The sequence below is a fragment of the Carassius auratus genome, chromosome 19 (genome assembly GCF_003368295.1).
Source record: "Carassius auratus strain Wakin chromosome 19, ASM336829v1, whole genome shotgun sequence".
NCBI classification, from domain to species: Eukaryota; Metazoa; Chordata; class Actinopteri; order Cypriniformes; family Cyprinidae; genus Carassius; species Carassius auratus.
The window spans coordinates 18,681,973-18,695,820 of record NC_039261.1 but is presented as its reverse complement, the minus strand read 5'-3'; the positions used below and the strand labels follow the sequence as shown (position 1 = coordinate 18,695,820).

Here is a 13,848-nt window from a genome sequence, read left to right as displayed (position 1 = left end):
ATAATAAAATCAACAATAGCTTCTTCTTCTTCTTTGGTTTATATGACGGCTTTCATTCATAATTACACAAACTACAGGAACTATTTCTTCTATTGCTTTAGACTGATCGAGTTCAACTCTCAGAATCCACAATCACAATCCTCATTCATTTCATTTCACGTTTTTAATTATGTGATGCTGTTAATTTACACAAAGATCCAAATGTATTGTGTAAATTAATCTAATTAAATATAGATTTAAAATTACATTTAATTTTAAATAAAAACAATCAAATGACTAAGAAAAAGTTTTAAGATATAAACAATAAAAAAAATACTTTCTAACAAATAAATGAATCATAAAAATATTAAATTATATTAAATGATAATAATAATAAAATAAAAATAAAACACTTTAAAAAACACTTTAAAAACATTAAACTAAAAACAAATATAACATCTATAATGAAAGAAATGCATATAAAAACAAATGTAATTTTTTTTTTTCCGTAAATTATTATTTGGTTCAAATCTAATGTGTAAATAAATCTAAATTGATATATATTAACAATTAGGAAAAAAAAACACCTGCTGTACTGTTTGTGAAAATTAATGTTCACTAAAACACAATCCATTCAGGAAAATATAATTACCTCATCTTTCTTCAGCTGTAGAAAAGATGATATCAGGATTCAGTCCCAAAATGATTAACACATGATACCGGATATTAAACAATATTCAGATGTATTCAAAATGAAGGCAACTGAGATGTGTGTAAACTCCTACAAAGCCAACACTTGACAAGAAAATCAACAGAATATAAAGATGTAATCGCTTAATATCTGAGGAAGACGATACGTGTTCATCTTGATCATTTTACATCAAATCCACATCTATCAATGCAATGTTTTCATATTAACTCTCTATAGGAGCTTCAGTCCAACAGACATTTAAATTAATTAAGAAAATCAAGCAATAAAATGAAGCAGCCTGCAGAGTCCAGTCCAGGTGGAAATGAGTCCAGTCCGTGTTTTTGGTGCTGAGGTCAGCTGGACGTTCACTGCGTGTCCATTATTAGAGAGCAGAGCGTCCATCAGAAGACAACGCTGATGTACATTCACCTCTTCAGGATGCTATCTGACAATAAAACACAAAATCAGCATCACACAGATGAAGTTTTGATATATATATGGTATTAAAGAATGGCATAAAAGAAAAATCGATAATTTTGACCCATACAATGTATTGTTGTCTATTGCTACAAATATACCTCAGAGACTTCAGACTGTTTTTGTGCTCCAGGTTCACATATTACTGTTAGTAAATTTAAACCCAGATTAATGATTGAATTAATTGCAAACATGTTATATTAGTTTGTACTGTTAAAGAATATGAAAGGCCAGCAGGTCATGAGGTTGTATGGATGGCTAGTGTGTGTGAAGTAGATGTAGTGTGTAGGGTGCAGTGCACAGGTGTAGTGCACACTTGGTCTGGTAGCAGGGTTGCATGTGGTCGCTGGTTTCCATGGTGATCTGTTGCCGTGCTACATGGACATTCTGTGACGCGGGAGCTTCTGTTAGTACACCCTGAGAACAGGAAGTGACATCATCACGCAGGAAATCATCATAAGGCTGCAGTTTTTAATGAAATGATATCAGACGCAGCGTGGCAGTGTTCATTCACACATGATCTGACAGTGCTTTCAGTCTCTGATCGATGTAAATTTTAACATGTCTAAATAAACTAAACACATAGTAAATTCATAGTAACGTTAGCAAATTCATAGTAACGTTAGCAAATTCATAGTAACGTTAGCAAATGCATTAGATATCATGAACTAACAATGAAAAATGTTTACAGCATTTCTTAATATATTAATATTTTTACATTACGTGTATTAGAGCATTTTCAAAACAATGTTTTCATCCTTTAGTTAATTTATTAATACAGAATATTAATGTTAATTTCTACATATATACTGCTTATAATACGAATTATTAACATCTTCCCTGACTTGTAGTAAGTTTTTATAAACCTTGTTGTCAACTGAGTATAACAGTGTGACGAGTGGGGCGGGGCCGAGAGACGTGGGCACGAGGAGTGAGGCCAGGTGTAGTGAATGGAGATGAGCTGCACCTGCGCCCCACCACCTGTCTCGAGTCCCACGTAGGAGATGGAAGGATATAAAACTGGAGTGACGACCGTGAAGGACGAGAGAGGACCAGGCCTGGGACATTATTTTATGTTTGCTTTTTATTTATGCGCACCAGTCGGCCGTGAGGGGCTGGTGCGCTAGTTTGTTTATTTTTGAATTATTAAAATGATTTTGATTGTGCGCCGGTTCCCGCCTCCTCCTTCCCGATGATATGGAGTTTAATGCGTTACAAACAGCAAAAGATTTCTTCTTTTATTCTTTTTTTGTTTTGCATTTTAAATCACAATCTGATCACAATGAACTTATGCTCAAAGTGTGCAGCCCTATTATCTCTGTAACTCCTGAACAATGCATGATTTACCTCTGGATGGACCGGTGTTAACTGATGGATGAATGTGCCTTGCATAGGGCCCACAGCAGCTGGAGGCATTATATACTGAAACACACACACACACACACCTGCAGTTCATCTACTGTCCTGCAGAGGGCACTGAGTGATCGAGAGTGTATGTGTGTGTGTGTATGTGTGTGTGTGTGTGTGTGTGTGTGTGTGTGCGTGTGTGTGTGATGGATGGTTCAGCTGTCTCATAGAGAAGTGCTAATGAGTGGAGTTAAAGGGCGTGGTCAGAGGTGATTAACTTCCTGTACTTCCTGATTTTGTTTCAGTTTGTTTCAACACAATGCGATTCAATGCAATGGAGAAAATTGTCACTTTTATTTATTTGGTTCAGACAGACAGCAAATCATAAATTAACTTATGCATCTTCTGGCTTTTAATGCATCGAGGCCTGTTTCATAAACAAGTTTAGCAAATAAGCCAGGCTTATTTCAGTTAGTCTGACTCACTGTCAAATGATTTGGTTGCATAAAGCAAAACTGAACACAGGTCAAGCTCAGTGACTTTAGCTGATTATACTGGGAAACTAACCTGGTCAGTCTAAGCTGAGCTCCTCTAACACTGACCAACAGGAACACACTGATATCACCACTGACTCACTCACATACCTTTATAGCCATGCAGCCTTTCTCTCTGGTTTTATGACAGCTGTACCTTTTATAGTTAGCATTGTGACTCAATTATTGCAACTATTCTGAGCCATGTCTGCTCGTTAACTCACGTCAGCCTTGGCCCACTCCTGACAGCAAAATAACATTTACAGATGAAAAATATAACTGTGAAATGTGAGTTATGCACTGAGGTAAACACAATGTCTCCAATGCATTAATCAGCTCAAATACACTTAGCGTTTGCCACTGTAGATCGATCTGATCCATGATCGGCACAGGGCTGGGGAGTAACCAAATACATGTAACGGTGTTACGTATTTAAAATACAAAATATGAGTAACTGTATTTCGTTATAATTACATTTAAAAAAAGGGGTAATCAGATTACAGTTACATCTGAAAATTATTTTAGATTACCAGTGATTACTTTTATTTAGATGTCATTTATTTTTATATTTGGGGATTTCAACCAATATGGCAACTGATTCTCCGTTGAAACAAAAAACTGCGTGCATCACTCTGTTCATTTAGCGACTCCTAGTGAGCGATACATGCTCATCACGACATCACACTTTAAATTCAGTTAACAGATCCATACGAATCATGCATGAAATAAAAGTTTCGATTTGCTAAAGGCGGCCTTTGTTCTCCCCCCCCCCCGGAGCAATGTGAGACACGTTTTTTTAATGGGTGCGCTTCTTATTAATCTTCTTTTGGACTGATGCAGTGCAACACCATCTGAGTGGCATCAAACGACTTGAAAGATCAAGACAATTTTTTGGTATATAGTCTGCCTTATATATCTATTTCATAGTTGAGTATACAGTCTAATCATTGTCAAACTTTTAGTAGGATTTATAATCTGGATATAGGCCGGTGTATAATCTTGAATAGAGTCATACATCTTTAGTTTTGGATTAAGTGTGGTGTTAAGTCTGATATAAATTATTCTGACCTAAAACCACTTATATCATCTGACTATACTGTACAGTGACCAAACACAGCTGATGTTGTTGTGATATTTAGTGTTGAGTAAATGTGAAATCAGAGCAGACATGTTAACCCACATTAGCAGAGGTTCCCAGAGTCATCTGTTGTGTTAGTGGAGACATTACAGAGCTGTGATCTAGAGCTGGACCGATGAGCGCTCCCTACACACACACACACACACACACACACACACACACACACACAGACACACACACACACACACACACACACACACACACACACACACACACACACACACACACACACACACACACACACACACACACACACACACACACACAAAACACACACATTTAACTTATTCAACAACTGCAAAAAAAAACAACAACCTCTTATTAAGCTCCTAATTAGTCATTTTTGCGTAGTTTTCCAGTAAAAATGTCAAAAAAAAAAGATACATTTACTTGAGAAGCACAACTGCACAACAAATTAAGTTTTTATAGATTTTATAATTAGCTTTTCTGTACAAGCAGATTCTAAATTAGCATAAACAAGCCAAACTGAGTTAAAATCTCAGTGCAATAAGACGAATCACAAAAATAAAAAAAAAGGTTAGCAATGTTGCTTCAAGTAAATCTTTTTTTTTTTTTTTTAAGATCAGAGAGATTTTTAAATTTGAAAACCAGATAAAGAAATATAATTTTTTGCAGTGTTTTTTTTTTGCATTATGTTCTTCCTGTAGAAATAAAGAAGGACGTCTACATCCACATGAGCCCGGTCTCCAGAAAGAGTTACTGTATGGTCAGGTCGATGAATTTGTGTTGTGTAAAAATAAATGAAACTTCAGCACAGAACACACAGATATTGATTTGGTGGATGTCATATAACCGTGGGTTATGGTTGACTGAACTCAATCAATGACTTTAACACAAAAACACTCCAGAAACAGCTCGAGGAACATGTTACAGGTGTTTATATGAGAATAAGACTGAATCAGCAGCTGACTAACTCAGGTCTCATATTACTGAGATATAGTCAACCATTTTTATACAGATATTGCCTCTGCTAAACTCTGACTGAGCAAGAAACATTTTCCCTTTCATTAGTTTTTCATGCTCATTTTCAGCCTGTATAATGCACTTAAGAAAGCAGTTTCTGTTCCTGTAGTTTTAAGGTTTGTGTCTGTAAATGGTCAAGGAGAGAGTAAAGGTCAGAGGTCACTTACTGTGGGCTGCATCACATACTGCTGCGGCATCCATGCTGTGCTCTGAAACTGAGAGGAACAACACACAGTCGTATCCAGCATTCATAAACCATGTACACGGTCCACACACGGCACATTAAAGGGTTAATATCGCTAACTAGCTACAAGCATTAAATCAACATTAATTTACATAAACATGAACTGAAATAAAAAACAAATGTATTTCAGCTAGAAGCGACATTTTGCATTTAAATTTTGATTAAAACTACTGAATAAATTTTCCACCTAAAGTATTGCATAAAAAAATGGATTGAAAAATGCTAATAAAAATAATTGCAAAAGCAAATCAAACAACAGTAATTAATTCATATATACATTGACCTAGAACCATATTAGAGCTGTAGTATAAAGAAATATTAATATATGCACGCATCATTTTCATGCAGAGCCACAGGAAACTAGCTTCATATTAGCGCTAAATCTGTGCTTGATCTCAGTGAAGAGAAGACAGTGATGAAGAGGACGCTCCTCTGCTCTGATATTGATCAATCAGTCTGACAGTGATGGATCGATCACACACACACCACACACACACACACACACACACAGCTCTCTCGTTCTGATCTCTCGTTGTCTCATTTGTTAATGAAGTCTCCTGTGTAATTCGGCTGTCAGAGCAACAATTGAACCCGCAGACAGTCGATTCTTCACCTCCTGAAGATGATGTGGAGATGAAGGTGTCTGTCCCTGATGGGGTTAACGGCTCATATTCATTAAACAAACTCAGACGGGTTTCCAGATCAGAGCTGAAGACACGGAGCTCGTTCATTCAGAGCTACTCTGATGGTCTGACACTGAAATCACACACACACACACACACACACACGCGCACACACACACACACACCTGATATGTAGAGACGGGTGTAGTGGTGATGAACGGAGTGAAGGCTTGTGTGATCATCCGGTTAGCACTGATGCTGTATGGAGAAGAGGAGAACCTGCACAGAGACAGAGATCACATGTTAATCATATATATATATATATATATATATATATATATATATATATATATATATATATATATATAGAATTATCATAGTTAACTAAAACCTAACTTAAAAAATTAAATTAATAAAACACTATATAGACATTTGAAGAATTAAAATAAATAAATAAATAAACTTACTGAAATATAAAAGTTACTGAAACTTAAAAATTCAAATGAAAACAATAATTTTAAAACATCTGAATTACAGAAGGGTGAGGATATATCAACTGTGCTTTCACAATCTCTTATCAATTACACTTCCATTTAAAAGACAAATAAATTTTAAAGAAATGATGAAATATTAGAGAGAGATTTGTTTTTAATTATAAATATCTATATAAATATCACATATGCATTCTTATACATAACAACCTACATCTGTGTGTGTGTGTTTATGCATAAATCATAAATGATTATTTACAATTTATGCATGTTAAATTCGTTTTAGAATAACTAAATAAAAGTGCTTTAATTAATCAAATGAATATTCATTTTTTCAGGTTGGTTTAAGATGTCCACTCATATGAGATGAACACATATGCTTTTAATTCAGTTACCGTGATTTAATTGAATAATAATAATAAATCAATCACATTACTGTAATTCTGTCACTTTCTTGAGGAATAAATGAATCCTGGGTGTCTTGGGTGACAATATATTCAGCATGAAATGACTGAGTGCATGTTTAACCTGTGAACCTGACCCCTCATTATGGCTCTCAGAGCTGAAAGTGCCCTAGCTAACTTATAATTGTAACAGTTCCTTACTTTAGAGTGTTGCACAAATAATTCTGGTGTCTTTGGAAAGAAGACCCTTTGGTCTGTACCATCTTCAACCAGATTTGATAATGCTCAAATATATTAAAAGTTATAGACACACTGAAGTGCCTTGAATTTTTTTTTACCACACTGATTTTTTATTTTATTTTATAGAAAAATACATGAAATCAGTTCGGGAGCAATCTAGAAAAGTAATGGGTTGAAAGTCAAATGTCTCATGAGTTTATATTTCAAATCTAAAGGAGATAACATGAAAAATGAGACTCCTGAACCATTTTTGTGGAGACTATGTCTCACTATGATGCGTTCGGACACACACACACTTCAGCACACACGACAGTATATGTGTGTGTCCTGCAGGTGGCACTGTGATGAGATTGTAAATAATCAGAGCTGTGTTGTTCTGATTTCTAATCAGACAGGATGTTTCATAAGAAAACAGACACAGGAAACAGGAAGTGAGGGATTTCCTGCAAGCAGAACAAACTGGGAACACACTCCTCCTGTCTCTGTGCGCGTGTGTGTGTGTGTGAGAGAGAAAGAGAGACGTACCCGTTTTGCATGACCGCAGGGTCGTATGTGAGTGTCATTCCCATCTGCAGAGACACACAGAGAGACAGAGATGTGTTAACAGCAGACTTCATCAGATCCAAACCCTCAGATGCTCCATCACTCCATCAGAGGAGAGAAAGACACTGATCACATGAGTTTATGATGATGAGAGATTGAAACTATCAGAACCAGATTCATCCAGTGACAATGTGTCTCTCAACACTGCAAGTTAAATTTCTGCTTGACCAAACAAAATCACAGCCAATCAGAACATACATGATTATTAATATTTAATTAGTTATTGTCACAATCACAGCTTCTGTCTTATTGCAATTGCAATTTCATATTGATTTATCGAGCAGCCCTATTTTAATATATTCACAAAACTGAAACTATTCTAACTATACTGAGCTGTAAGCGACAGAAGCCCAGTGGTGACGAAGAGCAGCTGTCTGCAGATGTTCACGGTGCGTCTTTGCTGAATTAAGGCTGATTTATACTTCTATGTCGTAGGATGCGTCGGTTTTCATTTATACTTCTGCGATCATTGTCCGAAGTGCAGTACACATGCAAACCACTAGTCTGCAGTGTCCATTCTGCTGGTGTAACCCAAAGACCACGGCAAAAGCTGAAGAAGAAGCAGCGTCGGAGAAGCATCAGCCGTGACGGCGGCAAATAAATATCAAAGAACAGATCATTTATTTAAAACTACAAAAAAGTGACAGAACAGCAGATGGCGGCATTCTTTCAATCTCCACAAGGATCTGTAACGTACCATGGCAGAACAACTGTTTGTCACGGACAACAAAGTGATGTAATGCTACGTTTTATAATAAATGATAAGACACTTGTTCTTTGCTTTGTTTTAACCTCCGGAGTAGTTCTCAGCCTTTAGTGTGACATGCAGCAGGTGCATCAGCTCGACTCAGGACACGATGATGAGGATGAGGATGATGATGATGATAAGCCTGATTTCCTGTAAATAACTCACTCTGTGTGTGTGTGTGTGTGTGTCTTACCTCTCCTTCTCTCCACACTCTGCCATTCTGAGGAAATTTACTCTGAGTTTGTCTCTTCTTCTGAGTGCCATCAGCAAACTTACAGAGCAGCGGTTCAGACGGACCTACAGACAGACACAAGAGACACAGACTGACACTGGAGCAAACACAGAACAGAACAGAACAGATAGAGAGAGAGAGACAGAGAGAGAGAGAGAGAGAGACAGAGACTGACACTAGAGCAAACACAGACAGACACCTCTCCATCTGTACACTGCACTGCTAGAACCAGAACAGAGAGAGAGAGAGAGAGAGAGAAGGAAAGAAAGACAGAAGCTACAGAGACAGATAAAGGGATAAGAAAGACAGAAAGAAAAAAGAAAGAAGCTTGACATGGAACAATAGATATAACGACAGATGGAAAGTGATGGATAGAACTACAGATAGAAAAATAGATATAATGATGGATGGACAGAACGATGGATGAACAGAACGATAGAACGATAGATAGAATGATGGATGGATAGAACGATAGATAGAACTACAGATAGAACTACAGATAGAACTACAGATAGAATAATAGATAGAACGATGGATGAACAGAACGATAGACAGAATGACAGATAGAATGATAGATAGTATGATGGATGGATAGAACGATAGATAGAACTACAGATAGAACTACAGATAGAATAATAGATAGAACGATGGATGAACAGAACGATAGACAGAACGACAGATAGAATGATAGATAGTATGATGGATGGATAGAACGATAGATGGATAGAATGATAGATAGAACTACAGATAGAACAATAGAAAGATGGATGGATAGAACAATAGATAGAACAAAAGAGAATGATGGATGGATAGAATTATAGATAGAACGATGGATGATAGAACGATAGATAGAATGACAGATAGAACTAAAGAGAACGTTGGATGGATAGAATTATAGATAGAACGATAGATGGAAAGAACAATGCATGGATAGAATTATAGATGGATAGAATGATAAATAGATAGATAGAACGATAGATAAATAGATAGAATGAAAGAACGATAGAACAACAGATAGACAGACAGACAGATCAGAGTAACACTTCCTGTTGAATAATCATCACTTCCTGTCCAGCCTGAGCTCAGTTCTGATTGACAGCAGAAACAGTCCATCACTCTGAACACTGAACACTGCAGACACAGCATCTGTTTCTCATCAGATCATCTGAGCTGCTCCTAACTGAGCTCACCAGAAACCTGAGACGAAGCTGACACTTCTCTGAAACCAAGAACTCCATCAGCTATGAAAGATGTTAGGATAGAGTTTCTCTTTCTGTTCTCACAGCTCTACCTGGGCTTCCTGCTGGAGTCTTGAGATATTTCCCGTTCAAATGCTGTATGACAACGTCACATTTCTCTGAGGACTCCATCCTGAAGAACAACACAAACACAAGACGCTTCACAGGTTTAAAAAGACTTACAGCAGAGCACTGATTTGATTTGACGGCTTGTGTGATAGAATTATTAAAAATATAAATAAAATCTTTTTAAACAAAAATGTGTACATGAAATCCAGCTTTTACAATTAAAATGTAAAATGCATAATAAAAAATTAATGCATCTCTGTATGTTTTAGATCTTGCAATGTGTAGGTTTACTAGCACAGTGATGACACTGAGAAAACAACATCAATAATACTTAATTAAAATAATAATAATAATAATAATAACAATAAAAACAACAGCAATAATAATATTTCAAATTGGTATGTTTTAGACCTTACAATGTGATTTATTGGCAAAGATATAAATTCACATTGGGTATTATATCAAATACAAAAAAAAAATTATAATAAACAACATTAATTGAATAACATAAAATAGTAAAATGATAATAATACCCCCCCCCCCCCCCCCCCCCAAAAAAAAGATAAATTAACACGGAGATGTACCTTTTAGAAAATGTATAAATATATAATATAATATGTACAATATTTATTTTAATCTGCATGTTTTATTTTTTACAACTTGCTCATTAATATATGTAACTATAGATTCACACTGAGTTTTATTATACAGTCTTTATAAAAATCCAGAAAATGACCCTGTCTGCACAAAAACACTGTGTCCTGAGGTTTTGAATATTAATCTTATGTTAATAATCATAAGCTGCAGCTGTTAAAATGAACAGGCTTTTGTTGACCCTCATTAGCACAGAATAAATCAGCACACACACACACACACACACACACACACACACTTGACTTCTTTGAAGTCCGTTACACACTCATTGTTTCGAGGGTTTGATATGTGAACACACACACACACACCTGGCGAAGCCGACACCTCTGCTCGCGCCGCTGGTGTCCCGTAAGATCCGTGTGGAGATCACGTGACCGAAGGGTTTGAGCAGTGCCTCCAGCTCCTGTTCCTCCACAGACACGGGCAGATTAGACAGGTACAGGTTAGTGGGGTCCTGCTCCTGCTGCTGCAGACACACACACACACACACACACACAGATCCTTCTGGTTACTTACACACTTCAGTATACAGGACTCTCGAGTGTCATGCATTCACTGTGATACACACGCCACACCTGGTATTTCTCACTGAGAAGCAAGGGATACTTGAATTAATGGTCAAGGCGCAGGAATATGGAGGGAAGTTCTCTGACAAGGTCATAGCTGTCTCAGGTTATACAGAATTAATACAATAACATACACATTTTATTTCTATAGCACATTTAAAACAACTGCCATTGACCAAAGTGCTTTGCAGCAAAATGAATAGGACCCTATGAAATCCGTTTATTTTTTTCCAACATTTCATTTTAATTTTTTTCAAAATTTCATTTTAATTTTGTTTTCTCCAAATTCCATTTTTATTTTTCTTGACTCCTTTTAAATGGTTAAATAAGATTGCATTGATCAAAAAGCATGTTTAATTAATTCAAATCTTGAAACGTATGCAATTTCACATCAATTTATTAAAGGTTTTATAAAAATTGCATGCTATTTTTTTCCTCTCCATATCTTTTATTGTTATTAAATTCTGTGTTGTAGCAAGTATACTGTAAAGATCTGAATGCATAAAACCTAATTTACTCAAATATATATTTGAAATACCCCCATGTTATTTTCAGAAATTGTGTTGTGTAATTAAAATATTTCTTGTAAAAAGGCCCAGACTTTTTTTTACACCCCTAGGGCCCGGCTTAAGTTAAGTAGTAATTTAAAGCTTTCTATAGCTATATTTATCATGTCTGTGAGGCATGCATTCTCTGAGTTTCGGTTCATCTTTCATTCATCACAAGCGCTCCTGTTCAAGACTGTGATGGCAGAAAGCACATCATGTTTGTTTTCTTTATTTTACAAAAGCACAAAGTCTTGTTGATACTGCAAGTGCGCACAAATTTAATTAGACCTTTTATAGTTTCAAATGAAGTATTACTCTTAAATTTATGAGCAAAAAGTATGGCATATAAAAAAAAAAAAAATGCAAGTGATCGTGATTCCGCAAGTGGTTCTACATTTTCCAGACAATTAGTGTAAAGAAACCAAAACTAGAGTAATACTGTCTTTTCTCTGCGCGAGTTAAGTCTGACAGCAGGTTTTTTTTTACTAATTGAAGATGAGATGAAATACCTATATTTAGAGAATTACAGTAATCAATGTGTGACTCTCCAGGAGTTGATAAAACATAGCCTTCACAACACTAGTAATCTGTTGATCTGAAACTAAAACCGAATCCACTATAACACCCAAATTCATGACATGATCCGAAACACTTACTTCATAGAGGCCAGCCTTCTTATAATTTTCTTGGAAGCAGGATTAGAATGTAAAGGTTAGAATGCTGTTTCCACATAAATTACGTGATCCCGCTGCAAGTACATTCATTAATATAAAACACGCACACACTGAGCTGAAAGAGCAAGATTCAATGAATTCTGTAGGTAACCCATACACTTTTTTTTTTTTAAGCATTTTGTTTTTGCGAATCCTAGATGAAATTGCTTGCCGTGAAATTGTGTGTGTGTGTGTGAGAGAGAGAGAGAGCGTGTGTGTGTGTGCGAGTGTGATTTGTTGTGTAAACAAAAGTAAACACACACTCGGTCTGCACACATATGGGCTTTCAGAGGCTCAGAAGTTTGTGTGTCTTGTTGAATATGATGTAATGTAATAATGAATCAGAGCATGAGACTGAAATCTTCTCTAATCAGAGGTTAATGTGAGTTTAAACACTCAATCTCATCTCTCCTCGCTTCATTTCCTCTCGTTCTCTCTCTGTGTTCTTCTCATGAAGAGACCTCTGCATCTTACACTGTCTCAGATCAGTCTCTCAGTTACCCAGAAGCCCTTGCTGCTGTAATTAAATTATTTGGAGTCAGACGGCAGCATTAGAGGAATGCAGATGAAGCATAAGACACATTTATACTTTTACTGTCTAGCAGAGTCTGTACTGAGACTCACTAATAACTGGTATGAGGAGAAATAACGGTCTCAGCTTCACAATCAATGCAAAGTCCTCCAGTACAGTGATTGTTTACAGTGTGCTACGGTGATGCATAATTCACACAGAGCATCATGGGAATTAATACAAATCTCCATTCCTATGAAAAACAGCACAGCTTCAGGCCTAATGAACGCCGGATCATTTGATTAGCATCTCATTATCATATGATTAGTGAAGCGACTGAATCACACCTGAGAAATAATGCAGAAAAAGACTGAAATCAGAACAGACACTATTGATATTTCTCATCTAACTGTGAATGGTTTATCAAAATATCAGTTATTATTGAAGAAATTGTGACAGAAATATATTACTATTGTACAGAATTTTTTTTAAAATCCAAACTATAATAAAATAATTATTTAAACCTTATTTTTTAAGGAATAAAGTTCGATTTTTATTAGTTTCTTCCATGTTCTAATAAATTGCTACAGAGATTTAAATTTGTTTAAAAGATTCAATCAATTGATAATGTTTTATGCCTTCATTTGAATACATGAAAAAGTTCTAAAAAAATCATATTATTGTAATAAAAAAAATTATAGTAATTATGACTCTGATTGATCAATCATGCTTTCGGATGAATAAAGTTTCATTTAACCATTAAAATGGAATCCCAAAAAATGTATACAAAACAATTTTGTAAAAAACTAAATAAA

General features: G+C 35.8%; 1 protein-coding gene across 5 annotated transcripts in view; it reads right to left on the bottom strand.

The window, feature by feature from the left end:
- Nucleotides 1–705: 705 nt before the first annotated feature.
- The window catches only part of LOC113119701 (RNA-binding motif, single-stranded-interacting protein 3), a 35,401-nt gene continuing 22,258 nt past the window's right edge, over nucleotides 706–13,848 (bottom strand). For 3 of the 5 annotated variants that reach the window (XM_026289316.1, XM_026289314.1, XM_026289315.1), the window contains 8 exons: nucleotides 11,004–11,161; nucleotides 10,026–10,105; nucleotides 8,696–8,799; nucleotides 7,677–7,720; nucleotides 6,202–6,295; nucleotides 5,317–5,364; nucleotides 2,495–2,569; nucleotides 1,383–1,564 (listed from right to left, as the gene is read on the bottom strand). In XM_026289316.1, the coding sequence (XP_026145101.1) occupies nucleotides 1,406–1,564; nucleotides 2,495–2,569; nucleotides 5,317–5,364; nucleotides 6,202–6,295; nucleotides 7,677–7,720; nucleotides 8,696–8,799; nucleotides 10,026–10,105; nucleotides 11,004–11,161 (762 nt within the window). In that variant the 3' untranslated portion in view covers nucleotides 1,383–1,405. Of the gene's footprint in view, nucleotides 1,116–1,382; nucleotides 1,565–2,494; nucleotides 2,570–5,316; nucleotides 5,365–6,201; nucleotides 6,296–7,676; nucleotides 7,721–8,695; nucleotides 8,800–10,025; nucleotides 10,106–11,003; nucleotides 11,162–13,848 lie in introns of those variants that run through there. The other 2 variants (XM_026289318.1, XM_026289317.1) reach the window with 2 other exon arrangements.